The sequence below is a fragment of the Pelmatolapia mariae genome, linkage group LG10_11, assembly GCF_036321145.2.
Source record: "Pelmatolapia mariae isolate MD_Pm_ZW linkage group LG10_11, Pm_UMD_F_2, whole genome shotgun sequence".
Lineage (NCBI taxonomy): Eukaryota > Metazoa > Chordata > Actinopteri > Cichliformes > Cichlidae > Pelmatolapia > Pelmatolapia mariae.
This window is the reverse complement of record NC_086236.1, coordinates 19,180,382-19,198,687: the sequence shown is the minus strand read 5'-3', so window position 1 is coordinate 19,198,687 and position 18,306 is coordinate 19,180,382. Positions and strand designations below refer to the sequence as shown.

At 38.6% G+C, this 18,306-nt stretch overlaps 2 protein-coding genes across 5 annotated transcripts; one reads left to right on the top strand and one right to left on the bottom strand.

The window, feature by feature from the left end:
* Positions 1-1,302: 1,302 nt before the first annotated feature.
* Positions 1,303-10,184, bottom strand: proser1 (proline and serine rich 1). Of its 4 annotated transcripts, none has more exons than XM_063486701.1 (13): positions 9,603-10,184; positions 9,450-9,515; positions 9,049-9,117; positions 8,276-8,370; positions 8,040-8,133; positions 7,734-7,844; positions 7,438-7,539; positions 7,161-7,239; positions 6,809-6,901; positions 5,243-5,728; positions 4,414-4,654; positions 3,420-3,561; positions 1,303-3,309 (listed from the first exon to the last, which is right to left on the bottom strand). In XM_063486701.1, the coding sequence occupies exons 1-13, from the start codon at positions 9,645-9,647 to the stop codon at positions 3,184-3,186; spliced, it is 1,749 nt and encodes a 582-aa protein (XP_063342771.1). In that variant the 5' UTR covers positions 9,648-10,184; the 3' UTR covers positions 1,303-3,183. The 4 variants fall into 4 exon arrangements, with proteins under 4 accessions (XP_063342771.1, XP_063342773.1, XP_063342769.1 ...); XM_063486703.1 differs by having other exon boundaries at positions 4,414-4,552; XM_063486699.1 differs by having other exon boundaries at positions 1,304-3,309; positions 4,414-5,728.
* A 222-nt stretch (positions 10,185-10,406) lies between these two features.
* Positions 10,407-17,822, top strand: vps36 (vacuolar protein sorting 36 homolog). Its single transcript, XM_063486549.1, has 14 exons — positions 10,407-10,572; positions 10,777-10,845; positions 10,952-11,022; positions 12,143-12,257; positions 12,363-12,452; positions 13,037-13,123; positions 13,719-13,751; positions 13,928-14,005; positions 14,248-14,382; positions 14,537-14,602; positions 14,707-14,771; positions 15,154-15,238; positions 17,225-17,301; positions 17,447-17,822. Exons 1-14 carry the CDS (start codon positions 10,477-10,479, stop codon positions 17,526-17,528), a joined length of 1,149 nt encoding a protein of 382 aa, XP_063342619.1. The 5' UTR covers positions 10,407-10,476; the 3' UTR covers positions 17,529-17,822.
* Positions 17,823-18,306: the final 484 nt, after the last annotated feature.

Genomic DNA, 18,306 nt, shown 5'->3' with positions numbered 1-18,306 from the left:
CCAAAGTAACAGGATTCTTGCAGGTAAATGGATAATCTTAGAGGCTGTAAAATTATAGATAGCACTTGTAAAAAAGAAGAAGAAGAAGAAAATAAAAATCCACGTGACATGTATGAACCACATGGGAAACAGAAATTCAGCTCATCGGCCTAAAAAAATGAAGAATCTAAAATACTGTAGATATACAGTATTTTACAGTATTATACTACAAACTATAAACTTATACTATAAACTTTTATTTCTGCTATGATGTTTACATTTAAAAACAACTTTATTATAATTTTGTATTTTCATTATTTTTTATTTCTTAATGCTTTAAGTTTAACACTAAAGGTCTTTGGGTTTTATTTAATTTTAAGAGAGACGGATAGATAGCAAAGAAACTAATCATTTAGATAAAATAAGATACAATTTGTATTTACAGTTAAAATTTAATTTATAATAAGATGTAAGCTGGAAATAATATAATTAAGCTATAATTACATTTTAATACTTTCCCCACCATGCTTCTGTCAAATAGAAATGTCCTGCATTCCTTTATTTCCCTTACTACTAGAATGAGGAACCAGTTAAAGCCTGATGTTGAAAACAGATTTTGTGAAATGTTGTAAAGTAAAACAGTATTGTGCAAAAGTCTTGAGGCACCCCTTCATTATATTTTGCTTCCAGCAAGCCAGACTTTCTGTGGTCGCAAAAGCACATAATGTCCTCCCTTTTCTTTAGTTTGAATCTAAGAAAAAGATAATGCAGTTGTAAAAGCACAAAGTAATAGTCTTGAACCAGCGATGTCATTCTCAAAGAGCAAACTTAAAGACAGGAGGGGTGTCTCAAGACTTTTTCACTGAAGTAAAATCGACTAACCACAGACTCCCTGGGCGTGACACAGTGGAACTTAACTTAGCCCTATTTTCCAAATGTGACAATGGCAGTGAGAGTTTCCATCAACTTTGATGAACATCTGTCAGGGGCCCAAATTTGTTTTTTTTCTTCACTATGTAGGAAAAAAATCAGCCAGCCAGCTTTACTGCTGAAGATCCATTGGAGGAATAACCCTTTTTTACTACTGTAATTCCCTAGAAAATTATATATATGTATACATATATGTATCAGACAAACATGTATAAATATATGCATACAGGTTTAGATGAATAATCCTAATTGCACCGACTTAAAAAGTGTTTAATACTTTTACAAAAAGCTAAACTGTACAAAATAAAAATCACAAAAAAGTTTTTTTTTTTTTATAATTAGCAAACATATTCTGATCAAAGAACTCAAATGGAAAAAAATTTTTCCCATCAATTATACATGTATACCCACATGACTAATGGACACATGACTTTGTGTGTTGAGCAATAGCGACGCTTGTGATAAGCTTTGTATATGGTGGGGTAAGTGGAACGTACGCAGGTTGTAAAACCATTCAAATCAAGGTTAGGAACCAAAGTGGATATTAAATAGATGCAGTCATTTAGAATTTGTAGTTAAGTGAATCTTCAAAATTGAGTTGATGTATACGTGTAGCTTTATGGTTAAAATAAACTTTGTTTCCATTATTTTGTCCAGCTCCAGTATTTTTATTCAAGAGATGTCGACAGTAATGGCATCACATAGACTACAGATACAGTAACCAGCAGTTCACTGGAAACATTTTTTAAAAAGGGCAAAAAATAAAATAAAAACTGTGTAGCATACAAAACATCTATTACTCAAGACAAAGGTCATTGTCATTGAGATAATCCCAGTAGAATAGAGAACTACTAAGGAGTAAAGAGGGGGAAAAGTACAGCTTTCAATCTGTTAAACTACAGAATATAATAATAAAAGTCACAATGTCAAAAAAAAAAATGCCTGCATATCCTTATTCTGGATAAATGTTGTAGTAGCAGTCCCAGCAGTGTCACATATGAGAAATAAACTTTGTAAACATGAGAATCACAGAAAATTGCAGTCACAAATATGTTCACTGAAAAGAAAAGAATGAAAAAAAAAAAACCACACACTTGTGTAGAGCTGCCAAATGCAAGTTTTTGTATGTACTACAAACTAACCCCTGACACAGCACATTCATTTCTGGTTTGCATACTTTAGTATGTTCCCCTGCTATGCTTTGTGAGGTTTTTCCTATTTATTCTTTACGAAAGCCTTCTCCAAATGAAGTTTAGAAGTGCTAGAAACACCCAATTTGAAACCGAGATGTAGACAGAGTCCTTACAATGCGCTTCAGCCCATTTTAAGGGTAAAATACCCTTTTAAGGGTAAAATACCCTTAAAATGTTGTCAGCTACAAAAGCATCAAGAATCTTCATGCGCTCCCAGCAACTGAGGTGGTGGCAATGTCCCAACACCAGCAGAAAAAAAAGAAGTTGTTTCTGTCGCTAAAATTACAAAATTGGATCTGTCTGCCCCTTTTCTACACACTGTGCTCACAGTAACTTTATTTTAATGCAGCTTAACTGTAAATAAAACTGTTCTCATTTACCTATTTTTGTGTTACATAACTGAACAAACAAGAATTGGTGAAGCACCCCCTCATTACCAATTTAAAACAGCCCAAAGTGTACTGCTAAAAACCTGATGTTTTTAGAAGAAGAAAAAACTGAGACAAACTTAACATTCTCACATGTTAAAGAAAACCACTGTGCTGTAAATTTTTAGATTAGAAATGAGCATAACGGGGACATCAAGTCATCAAAAAATACAAATAAAAAAAATCATGTTACAATACTATATCTTATGCCTGTCAATCAAATTCATTAGCATTTCATTTGCTCTGTAATTGGAAATGAAATACTACTGTGGCTCAGGACTGAGGTCAATTTATTACATAATGTTATGTGGACTTTTCTAATACTCTATAATTCATTATTCATTTATAAATGTTCTAAGTTTGATTAAAAACAGGCAAGTCAGGCTAATAATGAAATCACTCACAGTCTACCTGTCAAACTAACAACTTTCACAATTAATATTTACAATGCTTCACTATGAATGATATTACAATTATGCCTTTTCCCCCACATACTATTTGACCCATTTCACTCCTGTTCCAACATACACAGTGATTAACTGTCATGTGCTCGTCTGGGGTTCAAGGACAAATAGAAATTGTATCACCTGCTAAGAGGTGTGGCAGGAGTCAGTGTTACTTTTTTACTCAATGTTTCACAACTATTGTAGGTTTCACGGCCAGCCCAACGGTTGGTGCAGCCCCGATTGGATAGGGAAGGTGTGTCCTGGGCCTGCAGGGTAGTTGGTGAAGCTGTTAGGTTGAGTAGTGAAGTTCTCCAAAGCAGAAGGGGGATGAGGCTGGAACAAGATAAGAAAATCAGTGTTTACAACAACATAATATTCAGTTCTTTTTGTTTTTTTAAACTTGGTCAGAACATTTGTGTGTGTGTGGTTTTGTGCGTATTTACCTGCAGCAGGGCAGACTGCACAGCTGGGTTGTGGAGGCCACCGAGTGCAGCGGGGGAGGCAGAGGGAGAGAAGCCTGGCACCTGGAACGACAGTAAGCCAGGAAACCCGCTACTGCCTGGAGGCTGGAGTCCACCGCTCAACCTGAAATATGCGCATGCATGGTCTTAAAAATGGCACATAATAAACAATAACACCACCTGCATGTTATCTGTCCTTTTTTAATGTGTACACGAGCTGACATTTAAAAACATTGTTTCACAAAGTCCATGTACTGCTGTACAGCTGAGCTGTTGCCAAGCAACCAGCGAAGACTCTCCTTTAAGTCTGTGTGCATGGTGTTAGTATCCAGCCAATTCTAAGACTATTTTTCATAAGAATGTAAGAATTATACTAGCAACATAAAGGCAGCTTATGATATGACACTTGATATGTATGTGCATATTATTATACTTGTTGTTACTAAATAATGTGGTGGCTCATTTAATTCCTCCTACAAGACAGTTTGTCCCCTTCGAGTTTAACAAAAGGAAAACTTCTGCTTGCATTACTTGTTCAGGGAAAACATATCACACTACATATGATGGAGTAAACAGCTGAGCAATGCTGCTGAAGGACTATTTGAGACAACACAAACCAAAGTCTAATGCTTGCACTCCACGTGCTCTTTGCACTATCTAAATGAACTGTTGGGTTATCAGACAACAACAAAGTGGAAAGTAGTTATGATTTACCATGCCCTTTTTTCCAGCTATTTTATAAGCAACTGGAAATCTGTGTCACATGGTGTCATCTTATCCAAATTCTGAATGCAGTCTACTTTTCCCTTTCATTACTACAGCTAGAGTAACAATACATGAATACTATAATAGGTAAGCGTTTGGCATTCAAACTCGGTTTAATATCAGGAAGTCAATGCTGTATTGTCACACATAGAGCAGATTATGGCATACACAGCTCAGTTTCTGTATACTGGCTAGTAAAGAGGACACATACCCAGGCTGGAAATTGGAGCTGAAGGCAGATGCAAAGCCTGGTAAAACTGGTGAAGATGATGGAACTCCGACTGCTGCTGCTGCTGCTGCTGCTGCCGCCTGCAGTGGTGCCACTGATGCCACTGTAGATGGAGTGGCCCCTGGTAGTCCAATAAATGAAGTTAAAACAGGGCTCCCAGCGCCATGTCCCCCTGACACACCAAGTCCAGGGAAGGCAGTTGGGCTAGCCCCAGGTGGAAGGCCTGGGAATATAGAGGGAGCAGAGGTGAGGCCTAGACCAAAAGGAGAGGCTGCACTTGGAGGAGCATTTGGAGCCAAGCCAGAGTAGATGGTTGTTGGTGGATGGTTAGAAATCTTGGTAGTTGGGGACATTGTTGGCATGGATGAGGGGACAGTTGAAGGAGGCAGAGATGAAGAAAGGGAGGGAAAAGGTGACAGGCCCGGGTAATGAGAGGGTGCATTGCTGGAAGACAGCGCTTGTAGGCCAGTGAGACCAACGGGACTAGGGAGAGAGACTTGAGGAGAGCCTGAAGGGTGTGAGAGGCCGTAGGGACGTGCTAGAGCAGCCTGTGCAGAGCTTGGTGTGCCAGAGCGAGAGGTACCTTTGAAAGCAGAGGGTACAGGGCTATTACTGCCACTGCTACTACCCGCACTGTGTCTGTTCAGGGCTCCAGCCACAACTGCCTGAGCCTGTGCAGAATGAGCAGGGGAAGGTTTAGGACTGGGACCTGGGGTGGAACAGCTCGGAATTACTGGAGTGGAACGTCCAGGGGGAAGAGACTGCGGTCCAGATGGGGTGTAACTTCGGATCACTGACCCAGAAGAGTTACCTGCTTGTGGGTGTATGCCAGGGAAGGGTGATCCTGACTGGTGTTCTGTGGACTGAGAATAAACCTTCTGCTGACTGGAGTTCGTCTGAGACAGGGAGTCTGGGGCACTGCGTGAAGTAGCAGGGGTGCCTGGTCGGGAAATTGCGTGAAAAGGGGAAGGGGAGAAGCCCCCACTGCCAGGGACAGGAGTTCCACAAGGTGTGCCTGATGGGGTGTGCGCTTTAATGACAGATGAGGGTGTAGGTGTAGCATGACCAGTGGGAGTCTGTGGTCCTGCTTTGATTACAGATGGGGATGGAGCAGGTGAGGGAGAGGGGGCGTTAAGGTTGTGAGAGGGCACCATTCCTGGGAAAACTGGCGTGATGGGGGTAGTGGGAGGAGCAGGAGAGGCCTGGTTTGGGACTGGTGTGGACCCATGAGGAATGAGGAGTGGCCCGCTGTTAATTCCAGGTGTGGTGTTCTGTGGATTGCCTGGTTTATTGTAACCTGTAAAGAAGGAGATTATAGTTAGCTAAATGTGGGAACTAATGACTACTATTATCTGACATGCATGGACTTAAATAGAAAAAAAATGTTGCATTTTATTTATTTTTTAAATGTTTTTTATTAGTAATGCTGTTTACAAACATATTTTACTCCAGGATGTAGGCAGGAAAGCCCAACAAAGAGCCAATAAACTTGCATATAGAGCATTCATACATGCAGCTCATTAAATTGAAATTTAAAACAATTTTCAAGATCAAAATATGTCTTCTTTTTACCTTTGGGGAAAGGTTTATATAAACACACTGGGACATACTAAAATTGTTTTTATCTGAACATTCTGGCTATAATAAATCTTTGCATTTAAGATCACAAATCTCCCCAAAGGCCTTCAAAAGATGTATTTCAATTGTGAAAAGTGATAAGACGCTGCATTTGGAAAACAAGTTATTCCAAGCGATGCGTGTTAAATGCCAGCACAAAGCATGAATCCAGAAAGAAAACAAGTGACATTAGTTTGAAGTTATTCCCAGTCTAGTCAACCCAAATCCCAACCCCACAAGTGATCAAAAACATACATCTACACTGACTGACCAGAACACCAAAATATCTACAAGAGAAAAAACAGTAGAAAACCACTGATTTTTTTTTCCCATTGAAACTACTTCTCATTTGTCTGGTACACGTGCTGGGTGCTTTGTAGTGTTGTACTGTGCTACTGCATCACTTGCACTGAAAGGTAATTTGGTACATTTTTCAGTTTAGTCCTCCACATTTATTATAAGAAGAACTATCAAGTTAAATGTATCAGAAATGCTGTAATACTGGAAGTGAATGGGGAAAACAACAATAAAATGTTCTCCGACTAATCTAAATGGATGGTTTAAATTAAAATCACAGTGGACTTTATTTCTGGTCACTCAGTGTTCCCAAGAGAAGTGGGAAAGACATCTTTACCTGATAAAGCCATTAAACTGGAGAAGCACAGGTAAGCAGCATGCCAGTGTGTTAGGCAGCAAGCTTCAACGAGTGTCTATTTGCTCTCACACTCACACGTACATGGTTGCTGTCATTGGGTCATACCTGCTACTTTGTGGGTGGAGTTGTAGGGGGGTGGGGGTACGTTGGTTGTTATAACCCCTCCCATAGAAACAAGGCCTGCGTTGTTGTATGCACCTAAGCAGCAGTTGTAAATATTAAGCGTGTCCACCACACATTCATACACATAAAAGAATCACACACCCCACTACTTACTGCACCCAAACCAATCCCAGATGGCAATAATAAAACATGGTTAAGTGCACCTCTTTAGGCATCAGTATTAAGTGAATTGTCTTGGAGCTTGGTATCCACCTTTTCAATAACTGATAGGTTGTATAGGGAAAGGCAAAGGAAACCAGAGGTGGAAGTGTGTTGCTTCTGTGGTGTTTCTTACTTGGTGCAATGGTGGCGTGGGGTCGACACGGTGGTATTGGGTAAGGAACAGGTCGATGAGGATTGTAGGTTGAGGGGAACTTAAAAAAAAGGATCACAAAGATATAAAACACTTAGGTGATCAGCAAGTTCTGTATAACTGGAATACATAAAGTCGGAATGTGAGGAAGAATCAAGGAAAATAAGAAAAAACATCCTTTGTATGATCAATGGTTAACAAGTGAAGCAAATTATTTTTTATAACATCATTATAGTCTATGTTTGACATTCATGCTTACAGGTTTGAATGGTCCTATAATTCGGGAAGCAATTCCTTTCCCCTCCATATTGTTAGAGGGGTCTTCTTTCTTCTCGCCTTCCTTTTTTACCGGTGGGTTTCCCTGTTACCATAAAACAAAATTATATTATTTCAAATGACTAGGCCCATTTAAAACAGATAAGGACATCCAGAAATGCATCATTTTGTTGTTTACTTCAATTTAAATCAAAAAATCAAATTTTATTTGCAATGTTAGTTGTATGTAAAGTCTGTTAGTTCAGAACTTGGGTATCCTTCAACAAACCTCATACTTACAGGAAATGACCCAGTGACCAAGCTGGGTTTGCCTTTAGGATATGGATTTCCTGGTATTATTCCACAGGAGGAGATCATTGCTATGGGAGCCTTGCAGCCAACCTTACAGACCTAATAAGAGAGAAATATTATTATTTTAAATGTTGTATGTGTGTGTGTACATTAAAATATGCAAACTAATGGAAAATAACACAATAACACTCTTAGTTTAAAAGCTTATCTTTAGTTTTTTATTACATGAATTACTTCTTCCTAAACAACAGCCAACAGTTTATCATCTCCTGATTTTTTTAAAGTTGAACTTGCCTGTTCCAGGATCCTGCGGGCACGCTTCTTCTCAGACAAGTGTATACGAAAGAGATCCTCCACTGGCCGATAATTCTGAGCATCTGAAATGTTTCTGAATGGGAAGAGTAATATTTAAAGGGATAACAGTTAGTCAACAACTGTACAAATCACTAAGATTTAAACGCAACATCTGAGTTACAGTGTTTAAAATGAGTTGTTTAACCTACTGGACACATTTGTAAAAATGTACTCACAAAGCTATCAGTTCCAAGACAATCAGTCTGTCTTTTGAGAACGTGAAGCAGTTCAAGATATTTGCGACTTCTGTTGTGGGGATTGCAACCATTTTCTAAAGGCAACAGAGTAGAAAGCATATTTGAGGAACGTTCATAGTATTTGCTGCACTTGTTTATATTAATCACAGATACATCTGTGATACAGATTACAAACAATTATGAAAGTGTATAAAAATACCATAATTTAACTATTGCTACAGTTCAATTCTGTGACCAGCTATTTATGTAAATATTACTTTGACACATACCACCCATGTTGCTGCAGACTAAGCACACCCCCCTATGGCAATGGCTCTCCCCAACGACAGGGGCCTCCCCCAGTAGGACAATGCACCGTTAAACCCCGAAAAACAAATGCTCAGGAACAACTCGAAGAGCATGACAAAGATTTGCTGACATTGACCTGGCCTTCAAACTTCCATGATCCCAAACGAACATCAGGAAGATTTGTAGGAACAACCCTGATCCACAGAGGCCCCACCCCGAAACCATCAGGACCCAACGAATCCGCTGTCCCTGTACACAACAGGAAACCCCCAGAGGTCCCGTGTCCATGTCCCTAAGGTTCAGAGCCATTTTGCTGGTGGAAGGTTGACCTACACAATATTAGGCAGGTAGTCTTAATATTTCTTTAACGTTGTAGTTGATTATCTCACACAATATAAATAGAGAAAATAAAACTGGGGCCCCAATCGAACAAATAAATAAAAATAAATCAGTGGTTTACTTACATGCTGCAGAGCTTTAACAGCTTTGATCTGTGGTTCAGCCCATGAGAAATACTTCAATATTTCCATCACCTGTGGATTTTTCAGGATAGTATTAGTGCAGAAGCATTAAAAAAGTGTTTATATATATCTATATATATATATAGATATGTGTGTGTGTGTGTGTTTATTCTGAAATATGAGTTCTTTGCAATCATCCTCTTTTTTAATAAATAATCATGCAATTCATCTTGTAACAACTGTAAACAAACGATCATGCAACACGGGTTATACAGTAAGTAATCTATAATTCGAGGTATCGTTTTGCTTTGTGATTGATTAATCAAATCTTAATTAATCTAATCTTTTATCACATGAGGATAGCTGGGGCTATTAAATATGGAGGAAGCTTGTAAAACATTTACCTGCTTACTGGAGAAATAGCCATGCACCTGCTCAATGGCTCTGATGCGCTGATCGGTCAAGACGCACTACGGAAACAGGATGACGAGAGAGCAAGCTAGAAGCTTAAACGATTCCAAAATAAATAAGATATTTTGACATTAGCCGCTTCTTACCTTTCTTATCTCATCCAATACAATGTCAAATGATTTCTTATCCATGTTTGTTGACTTAAACAAACGTTAGACTCTTTAACAATGAATACTACCAAAAAGCTGAACTTAAATAAACAGACTGATTATGATACAGCAGATTAAGTCAAATGATGTCAAATTCATTCAGATGACTTTTATTTTAATGACCAAAGTTACTCACTTATACTATTAATTCGTCGAAATTTAAAGCAATAAATATTCGCAGCGGACTACTTAAAAATTGCATGATCGTTACATACAATACAACAATGACTTCCAAAGAAGAGGAGCAGTCTGCAGAGCAGAACCCGTCTGTACCAGATTTGCCCGCAGCTAACAACAAGCTAGCGGGCTACAGCTAACTTGACTCGGAGGACAGCGCGACTAGAGAAACAACTAGACACCCCGAAACAAATATTTGCGCGTGTTTTCATTCAATCATCGTTAAATTTTTTGATGATCTATTAAATAGGAGTGAAAAAATGTCAAAATATATATTTTAAAATCTCAAATTAACCCGGGAAGATAGCAGTCCTGCTAGCTCCTGACAGCTGGCGCTGTGAACGTCAACACTGAAAGGACCCCTTAGAGGTAGCTAGATAAAAATACAGCGTGTAGCAAAAGTGTTAGAGAAAAAATATCAAAGCTACAGTTAACTGGGGTAACATCACCAATGAAGAGAGTTAATGTATAAACAATATGTTTGTGAGTTCAATTGACTTTAGCTTATATTATAATATCTATTTTGGTTTTTGTCGCAGGCGAATTTTGAACAGCATACAGGAAGAAAACATAAGATGAGTCTTAGCGAAGAAGAAGTGAAGTGCGACCTGAATTGTTCTTGTTTTTCTTAAAAATGGACCGGTTTTCGTGGTCAAATGGGCTTCTAGAAATAAACGAAACTTTAGTGATCCAGCAGCGAGGTGTCAGACTGTATGACGGTGATGATAAGGTATCGTTTAGCTTTGTGATTTAATAGCCTGGTACAACAACACGGTGGCTAAAACTTATACCATATTACTGTTACAAAACCATATTCGTCAGATGCTGATGAAGAGTTGTTGCTTTATGTGGTTACATGTGTACCGTGGGGAGTGTTTGTAACTCGAAAAGCTACGCAAGTATATAACGTCAAGTCTTTCGTGTCATTGTAAAGGCTAAGATGGATCTCGGAGTTGCCTTGCTGAGCACCCATCGTTTAATCTGGAGGGATATCAAAAATCATGTAAGGGAGCAACAGTATACACCCTAACTACCTTGTGTGCCTACCTTGTGTGCCAGCTGGTGCCTATTGCTGATATGATGGCTCCTTTTGCCTTTACTGTCTGCAGGAATGCTGCATCGCCATGCCCCTGTCACAGATCATCTTATTTGAGGAGCAGGCTGCAGGAATAGGAAAGAGGTAAACACTGCTGAATAAATCATTTTTATATATATTCAACACACTGCAGTGGTCAACAAAGACAGTTAAAAATTATCAGGAATGCACTTAAATCATTGTGAATATCAGTCCTAATGTTTACTGATTCAATAGTCTATCTGTTGCATCATGTCGATTTTGTACATAAATAGTGTGATAAAGAGCAAAAAGGTCTAAATTATTTAGGATAGACAACTGCCAAATTATTATAAATAGCATCTGTGTTGCCCCTTACAGATTCAGTAAAAGGACTAGATGTTACAATCCCTGATAATGCATCGCTTTAAATGGAGAGAATCTTGAGGGATGGCTGTTATTAGGAAAGGCAGCCCAGAAACTTTACCAGCGGCACACATCTAGTGTGCCTCAACTTTTGGTCTTTTACACCGGCTAATCTGCCATTTTTTTCTTCGTTGGTTTGGTTTAGAAATTAGAGATCTATCTTATCATATTAAAATTTGGAACACATCGTCAGTAGTAGACTTTGGATTCATCGGGCGTTTCGGCCATTATCACTAGACACCCTCATCCAAGGAGGCCCTGCCAGGGTTGATCAGGCCACAGAGTGTGTCACTGGTTTATGTTAAAATTGTTATTTCTCTTCTTCTTTCTGCTGTTTAGTTTTCTACAGTTTATTTTTCTGTCTATTCACTGCAACTGAGAAATAATACGTACCTCTTTAACATTTATGGAGCCTCACTTCTTCAAAGGGATAGAGAGAAGTAAGACAAAAGGGACAAGATAGGAGAGCTAACTAGGCTGCATTGCTACTAAATATGTAGTGAAAACAAAGATCAAAACATGATGATCTCACTAGTTGTACTTTGAAAGAGGCCAGCATCACTCTTACATCATGAGATGTGGTAACAGCTACAGAATAAAAAAGTATGGGGAGAGTAAACTAATAAATACTCTAAGGAGCAATTGGTGGGGACTCCCTTCAAGAAACTTAAAGAAGACCAGAAACTTTTCTTTCCAAGCTCCTTAGACTACAGTGACCTGGATGACTGAGAACCTTCACAGACAACATATAAATACACTAACTTAAATTTAGTACAAGAAAATATGTATCTCCTAACTACTGGTCTTTCCTATTCTTAAGTGCAAAAATAGTTATCCACCTGCATCCAGTACCTGCCAACAAGGAGCCAGGTCCATACCAATACAGCAAGTACTCTTACATCAAGCTATCCTTTAAGGAACATGGGCAGATTGAGGTAGTGATTCAACTTCCTCATTTTCACTTTTTGTACTGCTTTTTTTTTTTTTTTTTTTGATGACTTGGAACTGACATGGCTTTGTTTTGTTGTTTTTCCTTGCAGTTTTACAGGAGGCTCACTGAAGAGATGACCAAGAAAAGGTGGGAGAATACACCAGTTTCACAGCCCATTCCCACAGGAACTGGATCTCAGGTTAGAAACAAAAGAGCACACCGTGTTTCCTCACTGATAACCATCTGTCTTTTGTGCTCTATTATGTTTATGGGGATTTTTAGGTGTAGGTGGCACATTGTTTTCGCTCACCAGCGTATAAACGCAACTTCCATGTACCGTAACAGTTCAGTATATGATAAAATGAAGGTTGGAGTCACTGTCAGTGTAAGATATGTTCCACATGATGGCAGCGTAGGCACTTAATTCTTGTACCTTTCAGTTTTTAACAATTAGTAAGAACTACTGCCTGACATTTTGATTTTTCCAACATTTTTTTTTCAGTATCTATATGCATCAAATTAGATTTAGTGTTTCACAGAAATTAGTGCAAGAAGTCATTCCACTTGCATTAGGTCATGTGTCTCCAAAAAGTACATTACTTATTTTTTTGTTGAACAGGATAATGGTCAGTAAAATTCACTTATGTACCATAACAACAACTGACCACAAAGAGTTCCCTCCTGGATTTCTTTTGTTTGTTTTTGTCTTTCCTTGTCCTTTGAGACATGTTGCCGGTGTTTAACTTGATTGTGTGTTTTTTCTTTTCCTTTGTGGTCATGTAGGCAGGAAAGACACGTGCAGTGGGGATTGTTGGCATTGAGAGGAAGATCGAGGAGAAGAGGAAAGAAACAGACAAAAACATTTCTGAGGTAATGGGAAAAATAAAGAGTGAGAAATGGGCCAGAACTGGAATTATGGTATACTCTCTCTGATGCAGAGTTATGTATAAAATTCATCACCATCTCCTTGAAACCCTTAGCTGAGGTCTTGTATTTAACCAAAGTCATTTTGACTAAATTAACTGTAAATATATTTTAAAATAAATGTGGTTTGGCTTTGGACTTTTTTTTTTTTTTTTTTTTTTACATTTTTTATTAGTTTTTTTCTTCTGTAAAAACTTGTCAACATTGAACGTTATTGCAAAGCAAGTTGACCACAGCCACTGTGACACTCTGGAAGGCAGCTGGAAAGTTGTTTATATAACCTCTATTGAATACATTATATGATATATCAATATTTAAAAATACTGATTTAATCCAAATGACACAGATATAAATACATGGCAAGTATAGCTTTTACAAAAATGGGGTTTAAAGTTAGGAAGTATGTTTTATATCCAGCTACAGGGGTGGGGGGTTTGCTGTGGAATGACATTTAAATTATATCTGCAGCCATGAAGTTTTGTGGTTTATTTAATTGTCAACAATTTTGAAAGCCATTACCCATTCAGTCTCTGCTTTTCAGGCCTTTGAGGACCTCAGTAAGCTGATGGTGAAGGTAAGGAAGCTCTCATTTCATGTTTACATGTTTCTATAGTTGCTGAGTTATAACAGAATTATGGAAGCTGTAAGTTATCCATTGACAAATGTGTAAATTTATATAATCATAAATAGCAGAGCTGTGTAAAACTCATTTCCTTAGTGGGATTTCCTTCATGATTCTCTTCCTAACAGGCCAAAGAGATGGTGGAGCTCTCCAGATCTATAGCCAACAAGATCAAAGACAAGCAGGGAGACATAACAGAAGATGAGGTAAAGAGTTTGCTGACATGATGAGACAGAAACATGAAGGATAATATGTGTACCTTCAAGTCACTGTAGCGTAATCCTCCTCACATCTTATTGAATCATCTCATCTCAGATCTGATGGACAAATTTAACACAACATATGTTTTATTGCATGATAGGGTTACCTTAGCGTTTTAGAAAATTGTGACTCTAAAATAACTTTTTTAGCAGCTTGTTTTTATTTATTCTCGTGTTTTATTCTATAGACAATACGGTTTAAGGCATACCTCTTGAGCATGGGTATTGCTAACCCTGTTACCAGAGAAACACATGGATCCGGTACACATTATCACATGCAACTGGCTAAACAACTGGGAGATATGCTGCAGGCCCCTCTGGAGGTGGGTGTGATTTTCTTTATTTTTTTTTTGTTCTGTGTGTGTGCATGAAACAGAAAGAAAGAGGTACCTTTTATATTTAGTTACTTCCTTTTATTTTATTCTCTTCATGATCCTGTTTCTCTCATGTTCTTTCTCCCACTCCCCACTCTCACAGGAACGTGGAGGTATGATGGCTCTCACAGAGGTGTACTGTCTCGTCAACCGTGCTAGAGGGATGGAGGTAATTCTTCGAAAATGCACACATAACTGTAACACAACATTGAAATGTGTACTTCCACACTACACACAAACATCTTTGGTTATTTTTTTTTCCTCTTTCCATAGCTGTTATCTCCAGAAGATTTGGTGAATGCGTGTAAAATGTTTGAGTCATTGAAGCTCCCGTTGAGGTGAGTTTGAGTTGCATTTGTCTTTGTATTCCGTTTTAAATTAGGTGTGCACTAAATTAATTTGAATAGAGACGGGCTATGTTACTATAGTGCTAGGTTGGTGCCCACTTCACAAAGGCCAGGCTCTTCCTGCCGGGCTTCCTGTTGATTGAAGGGCTGTCCAGGCCTCCGCAGCTGTCATTTCCTGTTACTTCTCAGTTTCAGAAAAAAAAACTGGCTTGTTTTACTGTTTGCGTACAAAGTTGATCCCAGCACTACAAGCTAGTTGCCATATTTTAACTGTCTATAATATTTAATAAAACAGCCTAAAACCCTAAAACTGGTCTCTATTCCTTACATGCACACTTAACCCCTTTTTTCTCATATCTCATCTTGTGTGTAGGTTGCGTGTGTTTGATAGCGGAGTGATGGTGGTCCAGCTGCAGTCTCACAGTGAAGAGGAAATGATAGCCTCAGCACTGGACAATGTAAGCTTTAACTGTTACAGTCATAATACAGTCTTTGACGTTATCATGCTTTAGGGCAGCGGTCCCCAACCTTTTTTGCGCCACGGACCGGTTTATGCCCGACAATATTTTCACGGACCGGCCTTTAAGGTGTCGCGGATAAATACAACAAAATAAAACTAGTACCAGTACCGAAAAAAAGAAGATTTATTCATAACACACGTGAAAAGACCCAGGAAAACCGAGTTAACGATAAAAACGATAACAAAATAACGCTGAAAACCCATAAAAACCCTGAAAACCATACATTTCACACCTGAGCCTCAACTCTCGCGGCCCGGTACCAAACGACTCACGGACCGGTACCGGTCCGAGGCCCGGGGGTTGGGGACCGCTGCTTTAGGGTGACTAAACATCACATTCCACTACTTATCAAAATGAACTAAATAGTTTAAAGGTGCTGTGAATAGGAATGTAAAGCAATTTACATCTAACAACCTTTTATTTGCCCAAAACAGTATGTTGGCTGGCATCTTTTTAAAGGACTCGGGGCATGATTTTGTCATGAAAAGGAAGAGGTTAGCAAAGAAAAAACTGGGATAATCAAGGAAATAAAGAAAGTAGACAGGCGTATTGGGAGCATATGGCAATGAGAGAGGTGGCAAAGGAAAAGACTTATAGTAGGTTCTATGGGAAGCTGGACACAAAGGAAGGGGAAAAGGACTTGTATATATTCGCTAGACAGAGAGGCCAAGCTGGAAAGGATGTGCAGCAGGTTAGGGTAATTAAGGATAGAGATCGAAAATGTGCTAAAAAGTGAAGAGAGTGTGCTAAGATGGAAGGAGCTGATGAATGTAGAAAATCAGAAGGAGCGGAGAATGGATGAAGGACAGCTGGTGAATCAGAAAGCAAAAATTAGCATGCATGGTGCTTTACATAGTGGGTCTAACCCTTTACTGTTCTGTGTAGTCCTGATGGAGACTGTGTGTGGCTGTAGAGAAAGCATATGATAGGCTGCCTAGATAAGAACTGTAGTTCTGTATAAGGGCATTAGAGGAGAGGTTGAGATGGAGCCAGATGAGCTGTTGTGGTGATATTGGCTATTTGCTGATCTATCAGGGTCAGCATTTATAATGGCTGATAATTAATTTTTTTTTTAACTAAAGACGAGACAAAAGAAACACTATTCAAACATGTTATGAGTGTTGAGCTTGCACAGTTCGTTCACCGGAGAGCATTCTGCGATGTATGTTTGGAACCACAAACAACAAACAGCTGATCGGCCCAGAATTGGGCAAACAAGTAAATTAATAACTACAGATAACAAATGTTAGGGAAATCTGTTTATGTTTTGAGTGTCTGACAGAAAAATTAAAAATACTGGACAGTATATCAGATTTTTAAATGATCAAATATTGGTATTGGTATTGGTCTAAAAACTCTGATATTGGTTAGACTCTACTCAGTTCCTCCCTTTATTGCCACACTGCAAGCTAGTGTAAAACACTGGCTAGAGTAAGCTTAAAAACTCAGTCCACTAATGTCAGAAAATGATCTTCGCCCAGCACAGCATAGACTTAACATAAACTCTTTGTTATAGCACAAAAATGTATAATTCTATATATATCCATACCAACTTCAGGGAAATTACTGCAAGTTGTCTAACCTTGTTATTGCTAGGAAAATACTAAATGGCTAAGTTGGCTACTCCTTTAAATGACTTCACTAGGTAATCTAATCTATGATACTGATTTATGGATTGCATTAAACTAAGTTGATTTTAGTCAACAGACAGTTATTTCACAACAGAAAACAAAGATGAATAAGTAGCAATTGCTTTCTTCTAACCAAGAAAAATTCAAAGCTGTGACCAGGTTGTAATTAATCTGTGCAGTACAGACACTGCTCCAACAAGTGTGAACAAGCGTTCAACTACACGTTTTCTGAAGGTTAAGAGAAAACCGATACATTTATAACCAATTCTGTATCTCTTCCTGTCTTGGACAGGTGTCAGACAAAGGCTCCTTGACTGCAGAGGAGTTTGCAAAGCTCTTGGGTCTCTCTGTTCTTCTGTCAAAAGAGCGGTAAGTTAGTCATGTCAGTCAGTTTTACTTTATCGTCATGGTGTAGAAGAGTGAAATAATCGTCTGTGTCTCATATTTTATAGTTCTTTGTTGCTGCTGTTTGTCATGTTGTAATTTATTTGCCTTCTTCACTCTTCTTGTCCAGGTTGTTGCTGGCTGAGAAGATGGGCCACCTTTGTAGAGATGACTCTGTTGAGGGTTTAAGATTCTACCCAAACCTATTTTGACCTGTTTACAATTGAAGTGGAATATAGAAACAGATGATTTCTTAAAAAAAAACAAAACCTAAATCAGCTGACCTCTACAGGTGCTGTCCTTTTCATGCCATGCTGTATGTATCCAATATATGTATCCATTTGGTGTTCTGATTGTAATAGAGCACTGTGAATCCACCTATAGATATGTTTATATCTAGAACTACGAGCGATACTGGACTGTTTTCAAAATGTTTCAAGTTTCAGGTCCACTCTCGTTGGTAGAGTGACCATCAGGTGTGTTTGGTAATAAATGCTTTTTGGAAAACGGCACTTTATGTTTTATACCTTGTTTTCATTCACAGTGTACTCATTCTGGAAAAGTCAGGCTATACCTTGTCAATGCAACCAAAGCATTCTGTTATGAAAAATACCGTCACTAATGACATTTTCCAGAGTAAAATATATAATAAGTGGTTAGGGACTGTAGCGTTCCCTGCTGACGTAGATGCCCAGGTTTCAATTAATCCAAATGGCCTACTCCACATTGCATCTTTTGTTGGTCATTTAATTTAGTCCATCAACATCAGTTCATGTCCCTTTCCCAGTAAACGCTCCTGTGAGTGTAATAGCTTTGGGTAAATTCAAGACCAGACAAGACAGACTAAAATGCGTGTCACGTCTCCCGTCAATCCAGTTCACAGAGTACATGTGAGTAATACTCAGTCCCAGTTCAGAGGAAAGTTGTGCTAGACAAATACCAGAGTGTGTGTTTTGAAGTCAAAACTGAAAGGTAAGCACGCGATCAACT

What these genes read in the sequence shown, in the direction of transcription:
- vps36 (XM_063486549.1), top strand. Translation starts at nt 10,477, where the DNA reads ATGGACCGGTTTTCGTGGTCAAATGGGCTTCTAGAAATAAACGAAACT. An exon ending in TGTATGACGGTGATGATAAG is followed by an intron (nt 10,573 to 10,776) that starts GTATCGTTTAGC and finishes GTCATTGTAAAG; the next exon opens with GCTAAGATGGATCTCGGAGT. An exon ending in CAGACAAAAACATTTCTGAG is followed by an intron (nt 13,124 to 13,718) that starts GTAATGGGAAAA and finishes TCTGCTTTTCAG; the next exon opens with GCCTTTGAGGACCTCAGTAA.
- proser1 (XM_063486699.1), bottom strand. Translation starts at nt 9,647, where the DNA reads ATGGATAAGAAATCATTTGACATTGTATTGGATGAGATAAGAAAG. An exon ending in CTGTTAAAGCTCTGCAGCAT is followed by an intron (nt 8,371 to 9,048) that starts GTAAGTAAACCA and finishes TGTTGCCTTTAG; the next exon opens with AAAATGGTTGCAATCCCCAC. An exon ending in GTCTTGGAACTGATAGCTTT is followed by an intron (nt 8,134 to 8,275) that starts GTGAGTACATTT and finishes CTTCCCATTCAG; the next exon opens with AAACATTTCAGATGCTCAGA.